Source organism: Pelophylax lessonae (assembly GCF_965119305.1).
Source record: "Pelophylax lessonae genome assembly, chromosome: 10".
NCBI lineage: Eukaryota > Metazoa > Chordata > Amphibia > Anura > Ranidae > Pelophylax > Pelophylax lessonae.
In genome coordinates, this window is record NC_138777.1 from 154740257 (window position 1) to 154758925 (window position 18669).

The 18669-nt window shown below is 43.8% G+C and overlaps 1 protein-coding gene across 1 annotated transcript in view; it reads right to left on the bottom strand.

Moving 5' to 3' along the window:
* Positions 1 to 18669, bottom strand: part of PC (pyruvate carboxylase) — a 674712-nt gene that overhangs the window by 465427 nt on the left and 190616 nt on the right. The window contains exon 8 of the mRNA XM_082271181.1: positions 18186 to 18304. Coding sequence (XP_082127307.1) covers positions 18186 to 18304 — 119 coding nt within the window. The remainder of the gene's footprint in view (positions 1 to 18185; positions 18305 to 18669) is intronic.

Consider the following 18669-nt stretch of genomic DNA (forward strand, 5'->3'; position numbering starts at 1 on the left):
TATAGAGAAAGGCTGTTACAGATCTGGCTCAGGAGTCTTGTAATGTAACAGGGAATGCCAGAGCACAGTTGTAGGAGTGCCTGATAACTTCTGCTGGAGAGTGCTGGTGTGCATCTGGATGCGCAGGAGCAGTTGGCTGGTAGCACACTGACAAAAGAGCAGGAACTGATAACAGGCACAGCTACCGTTGGATCAGGTGAGGAGAGAAGATCCAAAGAAAGATCAGAAAGTCCAAGTCAGCAACTAGCGGGCAGATCAGACATAGGTGGCAGGCAGAAGAGTAGTAGAGGTCAGGCCAGGTTCGGTAATAACAGGGCAGATGAACACACGGATAAGACAGAAGCATAGTTCAGGGGCAAGAAAAGGGTCAGTGTAGGCAGAGTTTAGGCAAAGTCAGGAGCAGATTGGGTTGGCAATGGGTGAGCAATCCAAAACACGTGCAAAGTGAGCTCTAAGAATCTTATAATAAAGCTTACCTGTAGGAAAAAAATGGATTTTTGTAAAATCTTACCGTAAAATCCTTTTCTCTTAAGCTCATTGACAGACGTAGTCCTCCTTGATTAATATCAACTCGGGTTATACTGCCCTCTACAGGAGTAGGACTAGACAGGAAAGAAAACGTTCTGGCCACACCCTAGGGGCAGTCCCAGAGGGTATATCCTCTCACTTCCTGCTACAGCAAATCAGTTATGTCACAAAGCAGTGTTTAGAGAATTTAACCCAACCCAACTCAAAAACAGAGGGGCGGGTACTACGTCTGTCAATGAGCTTAAGAGAAAAGGATTTTACGGTAAGATTTTACAAAAATCCATTTTTCTCTGTCGCTCATTGACAGACGTAGTCCTCCTTGATTAATATCAACTCGGGACGTCCCAAAGCAGTGCCACAAATGAGGGGTGGGAAAATGGAAATCAAAATCCAATCTAGAAGGCCCAACCGGTGTCAACTAGAAGTTTTAAAGGCTCATCAATCACACGATGAGACTCAACTGAAATTCCAACGGAAAAAAACCCTCGAGGTAGACCACTGGTCTCCTCAAATTGCGGCCTGCAAAACCTTGCGGCCAAATGAGGCACCTGCCGATGCCATCACATCAACTTTATAAAATTTTGTAAAGGTATGAACCGACGACCAGGTAGCCGCCTTGCACACCTGGACCACTGACGTCTGATGGCGGTAGGCCCAGGAAGTACTTTGCGCTCGAGTGGAGTGCGCCTTAACAGGGAACGGAAGATTCAGACCCTTAATAGAATAAGCCTGTACCACCGTCTGTCTAATCCATTTGGAGATAGTCGCGGCAGATGCAGGCAACCCCTTTCTGGGGCCATCCGTGATCACAAAAAGTGAATCCGTCTTACGGAACGATTCCGTAGTCTTCAGGTATACCCTGATTGCCCGAACCACATCCAAGGAATGCAACGCATATTCCTGAGGATGATTGGGCTTAGGACACAAGGAAGGTAGCACAATATCTTCATTCAGATGAAAATCTGAAACCACCTTTGGAAGAAAGGATGGCTTCGGATGAAGAACTACCTTATCCCTATGAACCACTAGATATGGGGAATGGCATGATAATGCAGCCAGTTCTGACACCCTGCGTGCAGAAGTGATAGCCACCAAGAAGGCCACCTTCTGGGATAATGTAAGCAAGGGAATCTCCCTGATATTTTCAAAGGGAGGTTTCTGAAGAACCGACAAACACCAAATTAAGATCCCAGGGCGGTAAGGGCGCGCGCACTGGCGGAGCCAAGTGCTGCACCCCCTGGACACCAAGGAATGAGTAGCCCAAGGCTTCTGAAAGAAGATTGCTAATGCTGAAACCTGACCCTTGATAGTGCTCAAGGATAGTTTCTGCTCAACCCCCTTTGCAGAAAAGCCAAGATTCGGGTCACCGAATAGGTACGTGGGGGAAATTCCAAAGATTCACACCACGCGATATAAGTCTTCCATGTGCGATAATAGACTTTGCTGGAAGTCGCTTTCCTTGCTTTAATTAGAGTAGGAATAACTGAAGCTGACAACCCTCTGTCCTTCAGTACCTGGGTCTCAATAGCCAGGCCATTAAAACCAGCGACTGTAAAGCACGATGGAAGATCGGTCCTTGAGACCGCAGATCCTCCCTGAGAGGAAGTCTCCAAGGAGCGTCCGTGACTAGCCTGTCCAAGTCGGCGTACCCGGCTTGACGAGGCCAGCTCGGAATTTCCAGGATAACTGGAGTTCCCTCCACCTCTATCCTGCGGAGAAATCTCAGCAGCAATTTGAGAGGGGGGGAAGACATATAGTAGCGGATACTGCCTTTACAGGCCGTTCAGCGCGTCTGCTGCGTCCGCTAGAGGATCGCGGGTGCGAGCCCTGTTGAGCCAACCTACCAACAGATCCATATCCGGGGTGCCCCAATGAAGGGACAGCTGGTGAAATACCTCTGGATGAAGACACTATTCCTCTTGATCCAGAATCTGACGGCCGAAATAATCTGCCTGTCCACCCCCGTGATAAATATCGCGGAGAGAACTGGAACAACTGTTCCCCCAATAAGAATGTTGGCCACTTCTATGGCCGCCAGGGCACTCTTGGTGCCCCTTGGTGATTGACCTAAGTCATGACCGTGGCATAGTCCGATTGGATCCGAACCGGGCTGCCCTGGAGCTGCTCGGTCCAGTAAATCAGACAAAGTCTGATCGCTCTCAGTTCCAACACATTTATCGGTAACCTGGAATTTATCAGAAGAAATGACTTCCCCTGGCTGAGCATAGGAGACCGAAGCCACCAGACCAGAGCCTCCGTGGTCCGCTCACTCAATCGGATCCGATTCCATATGAGAAGAATCTCCTCTTTGGAGAATTCGGGTATGAGACTGGGCAAACGGTACTGCCTCTAAGGAGGCGACCATCAATCCCAGCCAGTTGACGGACAGCAACATCCGAATCATTGACTGAATCTTCTGGAGTTTCTCCGCATGGAGAAACACTCTTGCTAAGGATGTATCCAAAATTAGGCCCAGATAGTTCAGTCTCCTGGTGGGAACCAGGGATGATCTTTGGGAAAAGCAACGAAAACGCTGATGTCCTGCGAAGATGGGAATATAAGGATAGGCATCCTAAATGTCTATGGACGCCAGGAAATCCCCCTGATGCAGGGAGGCCACCACTGTATGGATGGACTCCATCTCTTCCAAGACCAGAATTGGACGCACCTAGCCCTTTTTCCTGGGCATTGTGAACAAGTTCGACTAGAACTCCTCCAAGGAATGGAAACTACCACTGCTTGTTGTATCAAGCTGTCCCCCGCAAAGCTTTTAAGCGACCCGGGGATGTCGACTATTGGAAGGGAAGAATCGCACCGGTGGAAGTGATCGAAACTCAATCTTGTATCCCGACCATATGACCTTGCGAACCCCTTTATCCGGGATTCTGGAAAGCCCTGGATCCGGAAACCGGTGAAGACGTCCCCCCACCCTAGAGATGGGTGGGGCCCATTCTGTCAATCCAACGGGATAACAGTGGCTTTATTTAGTCTGGAAATCGGTGAGTCCACTATTGGTGGTACCGTCCATCTTTGTAATGAGGGATTTCTCAAAATGATAGCGCCTAGCCATGCGTTTGGAAATAGCAGGGCTCATTTACGGACGACCCTATTTGGGCAAGGGAAACCCTTCACCATTTTGGTAGGCTTGCTAGTACCAAAAAAAGGAATATGAGTCTCAGCTACCTCTGCCGGAGTAACCTCAAGATTTAAGGTTTCCCGAACAGACACAACTAGTGCTTCCACCAACGCTTCTTGTGCTATGGCGGAGGCAGAAGCGTCCTCCTCACTGTCTGAGGAGACCGTACCTGAGACAACAACCCCAGAAAAGGGGCTGCAATGACCAGCTCAGAATCCGTATCTGAAGTATCAGATGACCTAGGGGTAGGCGGGGGTCGCTCTTCTTGACCCCCGTCCCTGACAGGCTACCTCCACCCGGGATACCAAAGACTCCAAAACTGCTGATAATGCATCATCACAAGTGGGGTACTGGAGGGTCCTGCGGCCACCCTGAGGGGATCAGGTGGGGATACATGTGTGGCAGGGTTCATGTAACAAGACACTTGCCAGCAAACACAAAAAAATTAATTGCAAGAAAAAAAACATCTTTTTTTTTTTTTCAACTTAGTCCCCCCGCGCAGTAGCGCCCCTCAGTCTACCTGCTTGGACCCCTCAGGAAGAGAGAGAGAGAGACCCCAAGGCTCACCTGATGCACAGAAGTTTCTTATCAACCTGCTTCCAGCACTGTCTGTTACAGACAGGAAGTCTTTGGCTTGCTTTCCCTGGGCCACGGAGGCGGCTCCGCCCCTTTACACGGCTTCCGGCGCCTCCCAATTACTCCACGAGGTGTTTGTTCACCTCAAACATGGCCGCCCCCATGCTGGAGACACGAGGCTACGCCAATATGGCGGCCTCGTGCGATCTGCAGGAAAATGGCGGCGGCCTGTGTAGGATAGCGGCGGCTTGCAAGTTAGCAGCGGCCTGCGGGATGTGTGCATTCGGCCTGTGCGGCCTGCGGAAGTGCCTCGGCCTGCGGGAGGTGTCCTCGGCCTGCGGGAGGCTGTGCGGTTTGTGGAAGTGACCGGCTTTCTGGAGGGATGGCGATCTGTGGCTGCAGTAACTCAGGCATAGGCATCGGCCTGTGTACACACTAGACAGGTAGGATACCTCTATACCTCAATAGTAATGCCTTTTAGTAGTCTGCCACTGACTTCAGTCACCCTTACAGTCATATAGTGACTTTAGATAGTCAGCTCCCAAACCAAGCCTCCTGGTTTCTATTCACAAAAATCAAACTCAAATTGGGGGATCTGTGACCTGTTATAGGATAGAGGGGAGACCCAGAAACTGAGTGTCCGACCATCCCAGAGAGGGGCCCGCGTCCACCAACAAACCCGACAGGGGGAGAGGGGGAACATTCTACTCACCATACCGGAACCAGGCGGGCGCCAACTCCTGACAACCCCTCTCCACCGGGGTGGGGGGGCTGTCGACCAATACGGACGCCGTGACTCTGTTGGTCATTGGCGTCCAGGCGAGACGTTTAACTCGCAGGGTCAGTCCCCGTCCAGTGGGACTATGTCGCGGCCGACCCAGCGCGGAGCTATGGCCTGCACGCGCTCGTAGGCTGAACTGGGGTGACCACTGGATCTCAACATCCAGCCCGTCGCCCAGTTTCAGCATACTTGCTTGAAGATCTCACAGGAACACTGGAGAAAAAAGCTGTCTAAAAAAAGTATTTCTAAAAAAATCCTGCCAGGACCGAAGATCCTAGCAAGGAATCTAGGTCCTTACTCCTAACTAGACAGAAAAAAACTGATTTGCTGTAGCAGGAAGTGAGAGGATATACCCTCTGGGACTGCCCCTAGGGTGTGGCCAGAACGTTTTCTTTCCTGTCTAGTCCTACTCCTGTAAAGGGCAGTATAACCCGAGTTGATATTAATCAAGGAGGACTACGTCTGTCAATGAACGACAGAGAAATTAATATCTCCTAAACGTGCACAGTTTAGGAGATATTCTAGTGAGCAGCAGCCAGTGATCTCACTGGCACATGCGCTCTGAAGGAATGGCCAACCTGTTGCTGTTCCTTTAGAGCTGTGTGCCCTGCCCGAGACTCCTGCGCACATGTCCTGACCTGACGAAATCGCGGCTCAGCCTTTGAAGGTGCGTCAGCCCGCGAACCTGGAAGAAAGATCGGGTGAAGATGAAAGCCTCTGCAGCGTTGACAGCGCACTGCTGGAGGGCTTCGTTTCAAGATAAATCTCTCAGAATGTGCTGGTATGCGGTGCATGCTAGCACATAATGATACTGCCTTGCAGGAAGAAACTTTTTTTTCGATTAGTTTACTACAGCTTTAAAGATGAATTCCAGCAAATGGTTAAAGGCTTGTTTAGTATAAGGGTGCAGGGATAAGGTGTATTACTTTCCCTATTAATTGCTCCAGCACATTTTTATTCTGCCTAATGCTCCATAAGGGTTGTGGGCAGTTCCTCTGCATTATAATGTGCAGTACAAGGCTAGCAGGAGGCGGTGAGCATGGGACTGATGAACAAAGGCTTTGTGAAATAGTTGCAAAGCTGAGGGAACCTTGCTTGAGCGAGGAATAAGGTATTACTCCTTATTCTTGTACCCTAAGACTAAATTAGCAATTGTCCTTTTGCAGTGTTGACGGGGTCCACTTCAAAGGTACATTTGCCTAATTCCTAGAGCACAGCTTTAATATGTGTAGCAGATTTTCCAGGCATTGGGCCTGATGTGGGTCTGCCATGGTCACCGGTAACACCTTCAGCCCATTTAAGCTGAATACAAGTGTAAGATTTGAGTCAAAGACCAGTCCGGCATCTTTGGTTTGTTTTGTTTATTTTGGGGATGGGAGAAGGGAATGAGTGGGATACTCCTCTGGCTCAACTAGATACAAAATGGGTCACTTGAGGAAAAATGCATTTCAGCGCTGTCTTGAAGCCGGCTGAGTGTCGACCAATGCTTGCTGGCGATTTAAAAACACTGACTTGCTGTACTGTACTTGAAACTTGACTTCTGACACTCTGGTTAGCTCAAAAGTCCTGGACTGTACTGAGAACTGACTTTTGACACTCTGATTAGCTCCAAAGTCCTGAACACTGCTCCCTCCAGTCCTTCCTGACTGAGGTAGCTTCTGTAAACTGCTACTGCACACTTCAGGGCCCAACTGCTGGCGACCCCTCTTCACTTCAGGGTGCACACACTGGCACCCCCTTTACTCTTCAGGGTCCACACACTGGCACCCCCTTGTACACTTCAGGGCCCAAACTCTGGCACCCCTTTACATTTCAGGGTCAACACTGGCACTCCCTTGTACACTTGCTTCCTGCAACAGCTGGCTAGCTCCCGGATCCCTCTGACCTTCTCGGGAGTGGTCCCATCTCACTTGACAGACCCCCAGGGGCAGCTTGCAGTACTCACGAACTGGGAATGCTTTCCTGAAACTCGACCCCTCTCAGCTCCGCTGGTCCTCGGCACACCAGATCCTGTCTGCAGCTCAGTGCTCTGTCCCCGCAGGCAGGCCACCTGGGACACCCGATTCCTCTGACAGGAGGAGAGACAGCCATACTCTCCCTCCTGGAACACTGCGTCATGTGCTTCCCTCAAACTTATACCCACTCCCAGAATGCTGTGTGGCATAATCTGCCTTTCTGGGGTAGATACAGGCCTGAGTGAACCATTGGCTGGGTTTCCTCCACTGCCCAATGAGAACCCTCTCATTAAGTAGAGTGGGGAGACTCCCCAGTCTCAAAAGCCACACCTTGGAGACATGACAGCCCAGCTAAAAATGATGGCCTTGCTGTTAAGCAGACAAGGCCCACTATTCTTTACTTTGTAGGGGGCTACATACGTATGTAAATTCTGAAGCCTGAGAACAGAGTGAACTGAATGCCTAAAAGTTTCTGTAAAGGTAGCCTTAAGGTGTGTGATTTTCTTCCCTGAATCGGAGCATGAGGGAGAGTAGCCTTGCTCAGATACAGTATCTCACAAAAGTGAGTACACCCCTCACATTTTTGTAAATATTTTATTTTATCTTTTCATGTGACAACACTGAAGAAATTACACTTTGCTACAATGTAAAGTCTTGAGTGCACAGCTTGTATAACAGTGTAAATTTGCTGTCCCCTCAAAATACCTCAACACACAGCCATTCATGTCGAAACTGCTGGCAAAAAAAGTGAGTACACCCCTAAGCTGAAATGTGCAAATTGGGCCCAAAGTGTCAATATTTTCTGTGGCTACCATTATTTTCCAGCAGCGTCTTAACCCTCTTGGGCATGGAGTTCACCAGAACTTCACAGGTTGCCACTGGAGTCCTCTTCCACTCCTCCATGAAGACATCACGGAGCTGGTGGATGTTAGAGACCTTGTGCTCCTCCACCTTCCGTTTGAGGATGCCCCACAGATGCTCAATAGGGTTTAGGTCTGGAGACATGCTTGGCAAGTCCATCACCTTTACCCTCAGCTTCTTTAGCAAGGCAGTGGTCATCTTGGAGGTGTGTTTGGGGTGGAATTGGAATACTGCCCTGCGGCCCAGTCTTCGAAGGGAGGGGATCGTGCTCTGTCTCAGTATGTCACAGTACATATTGGCATTCATGCTTTCCTCCACAAACTATAGCTCCCCAGTGTCGGCAGCACTCATGCCGCCCAGACCATGACACTCCCAACACCCTGCTTGACTGTAGGCAAGACACACTTGTCTTTGTACTCCTCACCTGGTTGCCGCGACACACGCTTGACACCATCTGAACCAAACAGGTTTATCATGGTCTCATCAGACCACAGGACTTGGTTCCAGTAATCCATGTCCCTAGTCTACTTGTCTTTCTTGTGCATCATCTTTAGAAGAGGCTTCCTTCTGGGACAACAGCCATGCAGACCAATTTGATGCAGTGTGCAATGTATGGTCTGAGCACTGACAGGCGGAAGCCCCCACCCCTTCAACTTCTGCAGCAATGCTGGCAGCACTCATATGTCTATTTTCCAAAAACAACCGCTGTATGGTCTTGGCCAACATGCTGCAGCTCAGTTTTAGGGTCTTGGCAATCTTCTTATAGCCTAGGCCATCTTTAAGTAGAGCAACAATTCTTTTTTTCAGATCTTCAGAGAGTTCTTCGCCATGAGGTGCCATGTTGAACTTCCGGTAACCAGTATGCGAGAGAGAGCGATACCACCAAATTTAACACACCTGCTCCCCATTCACACCTGAGACCTTGTAGCACTAACGAGTCAGATGACACCGGGGACTAATTGGCCCCAATTAGGACATTTTCACTTAAGGGTGTACTCTTGTTCACGTACCTTTTTTTGCCAGTGGTTTAGACATTAATGGTTGTGTGTTGAGCAATTTTGAGGGGACAGCAAATTTACACTGTCATACAAGCTGTACACTCACTACTTTACATTGTAGCAAAGTGTAATTTCTTCAGTGTTGTCACATAAAAAGATATAATAAATTATTTACAAAAATGTGAGGAGTGTACTCACTTTTGTGAGATACTGTAACTGTCCTAGAAGCAAGATACCCAAGATAAGTCAAGTCTGCTATGCAACATTATCAGATAGCTTTTACAATTCTAAGATCCTGATGTGGAGGCATGACTGTACTATTCTTTAGGTACTTCCCAGACTTTAGTGTTTTTCTAAAGTATCTAGGTATACACAGTGGAGTTGTATACTCCCTTGAAAAAAAAAAAAACTTAAGTACTGAGAACAATAAAACAAAAATGTAAGTGGGCCAGTTAAGCTCCTTAATAATAATGGAAGAGACTGGATAAGGCAAGTGCACCATAAATTGGTTCCGATGGTCTTTATTATTAAAAAAAAATAAAATAAAACAAGCAAGAGCCATGTTTCCACATAATGCTCATTAGAATAGTCCAACATTTCTTTAAAGTGCTATATGTAACATACTGCATATAGTTCCTGATGAATGAGCATTATTTTTGGTAAACCAATTCTACCAGAAAGAAAAATAGCACACAGATTCCTGCATTCCTAGAAAAACTGTAGGGTGCTGCAGTCAAAAAGGTAGGTCAAAAGGGGAGTCAACAAGAAAAATGAAAGATTTACTATAATGCAAAGTTATTTTGTGTTGAACCCAGGCAAATTATTCATAGCTGGAGATTGTGGATTTGCCAAATACAACAAGCAGCTCTGAGCACGTATGACCACTCTCTTCTTCACTCCAACCACAACAAGGCCCCTGCTATTTGTATGTGTACATAGATATATAGTCATTGGGGTATTGTGGCTATTACAATGGAAATATTTAAATCTTGTGCCTTCTTTCACCCTTAGACATAGAGACTGGTGGACTTTTTCCATTACCGGTAGTAAGAAGACCTACACATATGATAGGCTGTTTTTCTTTAACTACCATAAATTTTTTTAAGAAAGTGTGCTAAAATCAACAAGGAATCTGCTAGCCTCTGCAATCTGTTCACTTCTAGTCAGAAGAGAAGATCAATAATGTAGTAGCATTAAGTTGAAAGAATTCTGTAGTAAATGCTATAATTTGTTGAATTACCTCAAATATCCTTTATCTTAAATAGGTCACCTTTGTTGGTGCACTGACCTACAGTCATAGCAAAATAGCTCTAACGGAAAGTACAGTGCTTTCCAACAGACAAGGATTCCCAAATTCAAAGCAACCTTGAAACTAAAGGAGTTTAAAATAGAATTCAGGCAGCAGAGCACTGCTCTTGTCCTTCCACTTTTATTATTCATCTGAAAATCTGCTTTCATATATATTGCAGACAGTCTATATCAATTTTAAATGAAACACACATTTATTATAAATACATTTTGCCACAATGTGGATTTAAAATTGCTTTAGAAAAGAGAGAAGTTAATACAGCATGAATTTGTATAAAACAGAGTGTTAAGGGCAAGTCCTTTCAGGCATGGTTATGACTGGGATAGGTATCAAAGAAAGTCTTATGTAAAATAAAAGGAAGCACCTCGAGGCATACTATGTAAAAGTTGACCCCATGGTAATAAACCTAACATCTTCACAAGTAGGAGGAGGGTGGACTAATGCACACAGGCATAATTAAATACTCACATAAACACTGGGGTTTATGTCCAAAGACTGGAAGCAAGACCCAGGGTAAAAGAAAATATGTGCAAAGTGCGCACAGCCATATGTGCATTCAGAAGTGCATTGCCGTGGCAAGAATATTAATTTATTCTAATCACTAGATTTAATTTACATGTGTGTATATGAAAAAACCTGTCAAAATGCTCTTCCCTGAATGTGGGCCTTTCAGTTGTACGCCTCTGAACGCTGCTCTAGTATAACGTGTTAAATGCCCCATGTGTACAGACACATTGAATTTGCAGTTGCACTTAGATCCATTAAAAAATCTATATATATATATATACCAGTCGAATTTAATTTGTGTTCATGAGGCCTTAAACTGTATGTGAATCCAAGAACAAAAATGTAATACATTGCAGTTTAGCAGTCCATAGATGTACATTGTACAAGTGAATGGTTATGATTTCTCTTTTTTCTGGCTTTATTTTCATTTGGTGATCCTGTCAGTAATACACTTGGGTGACAACATTCACCTAAGCCAGCCATTGATAGTTCAAATCTACTTAATTTCAATCTCATTTGAACCATTTATAGGCAGGCGGATTTTACCCAAGTCAATTCATCAATCAACTTTGGTATAACCAGCATGTCAGATTTTATACACGTAAAAATGGATGGAAATCTTTTCAGAAATATTGTTTTGAACTTTTAACACATGCACTACAACAATATAGACTGGTGATCGACCGATATCGGTTCTTCGTTGCCGATACTTTGGCCAATGTATATCGGTATCAGCCGACATGGGCCGAAATTTTTGTACATTTAAAAAAAAATGTTTTTTATTTATTTTTTCTTGACAGGTACTCTTGTGGAGGGATCTGGGGGGTCTAAAAGACCCCAAACCCCTCCTTTGCACTTAAAAGCATTAAAAACGCCAAGTTTGGCTGTTTTGAATGCTGTCTTTTTTTAAATCTGTCGTTAGTACCCGGGACATCACTTCCGGGTTTTCGCATGGAGACCCGATCAGAGCCGAATGCTTCTTTGATCAGGTCTTTGGCGGCCATGCAGGCTGGTTGCCTGGGTCTCCCGTTTGGACGGGAGACCCGGGCGAGCGGCGGAAGGCAGCAGGTGGGGTGTCCCCTCCCGCCCCATGTAATGACACTTGAGCGGCTTCTAAGCCGCATCGGTTGTCATTACAAGACAGCCGACCATCGGCTATGGACGCCGGTACCGGGGTGATGCCTCTAGCTAAAACTTTTCCGAAATATCGGCAATATCGGTAACCTCCGGGGGCCGATTCCGATATATCGGAGAGAGTGCATATCGCCCCTCGATATACCGGCTTTGCCGATAATCGGTCGATCCCTAATATAGACAGCAATGTGTGCAAGTAAAGAGCAAGTCATATTGGCTGAGATTTTTAGCAATTATGCTGTATGCAAAGCTAAACGCGAAAATCAGTCTTTATTTATAAACAAAGGAGAGGAATAGCCACTGAATGCATTTTACTCAGAGACAGCCTATACATATTAAACACAGATTATGGTCCAAATCTTATATTGAGAAAAGTGTTTTCCTCAAGTTATTTTTTTGCAGTCATCCGACACAGTCATTAAGAACAAAAGTAATGAGTTTGAGCTTCCTTTACAAAACTCAACAGATGTGATGCAATATAAACTTCTATTTTGTTTTCATTTTAATCTTTTCAGAAGAAATGGCAGTGCCATTTTCATTGCAGTGTCTTGCTGAGCAAAGAGGGAATATGTCCCCTCACCGCCTAACAAAGTAATAAAGCAGAGAAGATATTTAAACCAGATTTCTCCTATATCCCCTCAAGGGACAGACTCATGGCTAGAAAGTGGCTAAGCTATAATGGCAAACAAACTACTTCTGCCCCCATATATCCAATATATTGGATAATGGAATCAGAAAATAAAATATTCAATGTGCTGAACACTAACTGATTACTTGCAAAACATTATCATTTATAAATAGTGTGAGTTAAGAAATTGCAGCAATAGCTGCATATAAACATCCAAGTCCCTGAGACCGGCTGAAAGTAAATAAAAAATATCTCTGGAGATAGGTAGATCGATCTCTCTGCAGATAGGTATATAGATCTCTCTGGAGATAGGTATATAGATCTCTCTGGAGATAGGTACATAGATCTCTCTGGAGATATGTACATAGATCTCTCTGGAGATAGATAGATAGATCTCTCTGGAGATAGGTAGATAGATCTCTCTGGAGATAGGTAGATAGATCTCTCTGGAGATAGGTAGATAGATCTCTCTGGAGATAGGTAGATAGATCTCTCTGGAGATAGGTAGATAGATCTCTCTGGAGATAGGTAGATAGATCTCTCTGGAGATAGGTAGATAGATCTCTCTGGAGATAGGTAGATAGATCTCTCTGGAGATAGGTAGATAGATCTCTCTGGAGATGGGTAGATAGATCTCTCTGGAGATAGGTAGATAGATCTCTCTGGAGATAGGTAGATAGATCTCTCTAGAGATATGTACATAGATCTCTCTGGAGATAGGTGGATAGATCTCTCTGGAGATAGGTAGTCAGTTCTGCCCCCAACCAAGTGTTAACTAGGCCAAAGATCAAGCTGGGCTATCTGATCACATCATTCTCAGGTATGAAAACTACTTCAATCTTACCTTTAATACACCTTTTTTAAGCACTTGCTAACCAGCCGCTGTGTATATACTTCGGCAAAGAGGTGCTGTTGCGCGAAACGACATACCTGTACATGGTTTCACTCAAGAGCCACTAGATGGTGCCATCGTGTCCCTGGAGCCACGAACGCTCTGTGTTTGGCTAGTGGGGATATCAATCAACGATGTCCGCCGGCCAACTGTGATCATCCCTGGGAGAGGCAGAACGGCGATCTGCCTACGTAAACAAGGCAGATCGCCGTTCTGCAAGGGGACAAGATGGAGACCTTGTGTTCCTGCTAAGCAAGAATCAGGATCTCTGTCTTTCCCCAATCAGTGCAACCCCCCACAATTAGTAAGCACCCCCTAGGGACACACAACCCTTTGATCGATGTTAACCCCTTCCCTGCCAGTGTCATTAGTACAGTAACAGTGCATTTTAGCACTGATCACTGTATTAGTGGCACTGGTCCCCAAAAAGTGTCAAAAGTGTTAGATGTCCAATTTGTCCGCTGCAATGTCGCAGTCACGCTAAAAATCGCTGTTCGCCGCCATTACTAGAAAAAAATAAACAAAAATTCCATAAAAATATCCCAGTTTGTAGACACTAACTTTTGTGCAAACCAATCAATATATACTTAGGGCTCTTTCACACAAGCGATCCAATCAGATCCGCCTGTCAGTTTTTTAGGCGGATCTGATTGGATCCTCCATGCAGCTCTATGGGGCAGCTGATGTCAGCGGAGACACCTCCGCTGACACCCACTGCCATCCGTATCCGATCCTGTCCGTAAAATCTGGACGGATGGAAACCCTATTTTTCCATCCGTTCAGTGATCAGATCGGATGAGAGCGGACAGGCGGTCTGCTCTCATCCGATCCCCCATAGAGAGCAGCGGGAGCTGTGACACCTCCCTCTCTGCACTGCAAGCGAAGACGGAGCTGTCATCAGCCTGCTAAGCGGGGATTGGCGGATCGATCCCCGCTGAGCAGCACGGATCCGCCTACGGAGGCGGACCGTGTGAAAGAGCCCTTGTTGAGATTTTTTACCAAAAATAAGTAGCAGAATACATATTGGCTTAAATTGATGAAAAAATTAGATTTTTGTTGTTAAAAAAGTATTGATTGTGTTTTATAGCAGAAATTATTTTTTTTCAAAATTGTCGCTCTAATTTTTGCTTATAGAGCAAAAAATAAATACTGCAGAGGTGATCAAATACCACCAAAAGAAAATTCTTTATGTGGGGGGAAAAAAAGGACATGAATTTTATTTGGGTACAGCGTTGCACCACTTCGCAATTGTCAGTCAAAGTAACACAGTGTCGAATCGTCCATAAGGGAGGGGGGGGGGTAAAACCTTCTGGCCTAGAATTGGTTAAGGAGTATATTTGAGAAGCAGTAAAGAAACATTCTCTGCAGGTGTATTAATCACCAGGAGGATTTACCTGTTCATGCTATTGCTGAGGATATGCTGATCTGGATAGCTGCATAAAGAGCTCAGTTTGGCAGCAAAAAAAAAAGAACAAAACAGAAAATGACCAGGAAAAATAGTAAAACATTCTCAATATCGAAAGGATGCTCACACTGCTAAGACACTAGCACAAAAACTGAGGCACAATGGGAGGGGAAAGGTTGGCTGGCCAACTTTGTAATTATTATGGTATCTTTATTTTTGTCAGGGTCTAAATTCAAAATGGCAACAGTTAAACCTCGACAGGTGTCCTAACAAACATGTCTCCTACTGTCACATTGAAAGGCAGACAGGAAATGAGGGTCCAAGCCCTATCTGCAGATATAAAGAGCAATACAATCTGCCATTGGCCTTTAAAGTTAAAAAAAAAGGGCTCCAGGCCTATCTATAAATCACAATAAACCATTTGATTACCAATATTTTTTATCATTTATCAAGGTCTGCTCATGCAATTTAGATAAAGAATTTGATTTTCAAACAAGTGTGAATGGCAAGCATTTGGTTCACAAGTATCTGACTCACAAAGGCCAAGGTGTAGTACCATGTGATTGTAATTGCAATGTAATTCCGTTAAAAATAAATAAAAAAACAACCAGCACAGCCGCCACTGTCCACAGAAAGGTATACCTCTTTATAATAGTCCAGCTCCATACATTCTGTGTATTCCTGATGCCAAGGCTGCTTGATGTTTGTGGTGGGCAGACTGGGTGTCCTGGGGAATGGGGGAGGAAATGTTTCTTTTTCTTTTGTCTGTTGTTTTTTCCTTTCCTTTTTTAATTTTCACTGTATGTTTACGGTCTTGTTTTCTATGTACTTTGTTAAAAATTTTCAAAAAAAAAATAATCCAGCTTTATGGATGTTGGTTTTGGGCATTCCTGGACGCTCACTTCCCTCCCCATTACCTGACTTCTCTTTCCCACCTTGCTACCGTGAACACCTTTCCTCCCCCTTTCCTTCTTTCAGATCACGCTGTTTATTCATACTTGGTGCTTTGACCTACTTCCTGTTTCACAGCCTGCAACAAATTTACAGGACTCAATGACATCTACTCAACTTGCAGGGGATACGTTTGGTTTATTACTATGCTATTTAAACTGTTTGATGCTTTTACATTCTTGGCAGCTACATTCCAGTTGTCTAATATTTCTTTGGCAATTACAAAAATCCTTTTACAGTATGTTTTGTACTTAAAATTTTTCAATAAAAATATATTAAAAGTGAAAATAAACAACCAGATATGATGTGCTTTGAAGCAATCTATCTGTAACCGAGTTAATATTAATGTTACTATAAAGGGGCATTTTTTAAAAATTTACATTACTTGCACAAGTGTATTTCTCTCAGTGGAGGATATTCACTTGCATCTTAGGTATACATCGGTGTATCTAACAAATTCTTGTATGATAAACTGAAAGAAATAATGTTGTTCAGAAAATATATGGTCTGCAAAGAAAATGCTCTAGGTAAACATTGGATGTCTAATGCAGCAGGAGAGGACTGGTCAGAGATCAGCTGTTAATGATACCGATGACAAGCAGCGAAGCAAGAAAGGATGACAGGTCTCAGATCTAGCAGTTTACAGGGTCTCTACCAGCCTCAGGCTATGTTTGAAGCCAGTGTAGCTACATGGGTTAGTCAGAAGTAAGATCGGACAGATGAAATTATGTGCATTATCTATACAGTGTGAAAAATTATTATTTGATCCCTTGCAAATTGCGTAAGTTTGCCCACTTACAAAGAAATGAAGGGTCTATAATTTTATCATATGTGTATTTTAAATGATAGAGAAAGAATATCAACCAAGACTCAAAAAAAAAAAAAAAAAAAAAAACATACGATACAAATGTTATAAATGGAGTTGCAGTTCAGTGAGTAAAATAAGTATTTGATTCCCAAGCAAAACATGACTTAGTACTTTGATAAACCCTAGTTGGCAAGCACAAAGGTGAGACGTTTCTTGTAGTTCGTGACCAGGTTTGCACACATCTCAGGATTATTTTGGTCCACTCTTTTTTATAGATCTCTAAATCCTTAATCAATGCCAAGCTGTGGTTTCCAAGGAGAGCAAAGTCCTTGCTGTATTAGGAGAGGTATAGACTCCAGAGAGAGAGAGATATAATTTTGCCCTGCACAAATCATTAGTAAGACCTCATCTGGAATAAAGAGAAAAGGGGCTAAATAGCCCCTTTTATTTATGGGGCAGTGGCAGGTAAGGATAGTATAGTAAAGGCATGAGGAATCCCAGTTGTTAGGGAAAGTTCTAGCCTGTCAGCTATTACTGATAGCTGATTGGATAATTAAGTTAAGGTTTAGCTGCCCAAGTATCCAGGGAGAATAGGGCCCATACTTGATTTATCCTGTTTCTTCCCGCCAGTAATACAGGTCATTGATTGGTCAACAGTCATCAAGCAAGCCCATTTAAGGGGTCTCCTCACCAACGGACTTCACATCGCCTGACAGAAGAAGACAGCCGAGCGGTTCCCCCCCCCCCCCCCCTGTTATGTCGCGGTCAGTTTATTTTTTTAGGGTCACCTTTGCTTGTGCAAAGGGGGACGTTCAAGTTTTTATGTTTTGTGTTATGAGTTGGATGAAATTTTTGAATTATTTTAAATTCTGCTAATTGCAACCTGGGTCGTGGTGACCAGGTTGTTTTATGATGTTGTATATTGATATTTAAAGAGTTATTGATTATATTTTGTTAAATAATAAACGGCAGCGGCCTCTTCTATTCCATACTTTAAAATTTTGTGGTGTCAATTATCTAAATAAGTTAATTTATTCATAGAGTTTAGGAAATCCTGCCTACTGCCCCATATGCAGTTCAGTTTTGGCCACCAAATCGCAGAAAAGATATCGGGGAACTGGAGAAAGTGTAGAGAAGGGCAAAGAAACTGATAAGAGGCATGGAGGCGCTCAGCTATGAGAAAAGATTAGAGGAACTGAATTTATTATCTCTAGAGAAGAGGAGATTAAGGGGGGGGGGATATGATCAACATGTATAAATACTGTAAGTGGTCTGTATAGTGAACTTGGTGTTGAGTTACAGAATAAATATCAGTAATATTTTGTTACTTTTTTATATATTAATTTGTTTTTCTTGGCACCTTAAGAATCCCAAATGTCTGTTTTTTCAATACTTGGTAATTGAAATTTACACGGTTATACAAGCTGTACACTCACTACTTTACATTGTAGCAAAGTGTCATTTCTTCAGTGTTGTCACATGAAAAGATATAATAAAATATTTACAAAAATGTGAGGGGTGTACTCACTTTTGTGATATACTGTATAATATATATATATATATATATATATATATATTTTTTTTTTTTGGTTTAACTAGATGGACTGGTAATAGATGGTGTCTGTTTTCAACCTGACTACGTAACAAAACAATGTATTCTAGAAAAAAAACAAAGAAAAAAAACAAGATGCTGCGAGACTTGACTTATGAACTTACTCTGTAATCTCCTCAGTCACAGTATGTTCCACCTGCAGCCGGGAATTGACTTCTATGAAGTAATGTTTACCATGTTTATCGACAAGGAACTCGACAGTACCAGCGTTTTCGTATCCAACCTGCAAACATAGAAGGTGAAGACTGCCATGAAGTTTTTATGCTTTTGTCTGAACTTAGTTAAACAAAGTCAAACAAGTGAATTCAATAAAAAGCAATTGTGAAGTAATGCAGAAGTAAATTTAACGGAAAACTCCTAGTTTAAAGTACAACTAAATGTAGCGTATTTATTTTTAGGAATTAAACCTCATTCATGTTCCACATTTCAGATATCATCAAAGAATTAATCCTTACCTCAGCAAGAATTCATCATTGCAGTCTATCATTCCTCTGCTGCATCAATATAGTGATGCTAGAAAGAGTTTCACAGAGTTAGCACATTTCCTATCAGTGTGTTAGAAGCTGTGTCTCCCACTTGGAACTAAAT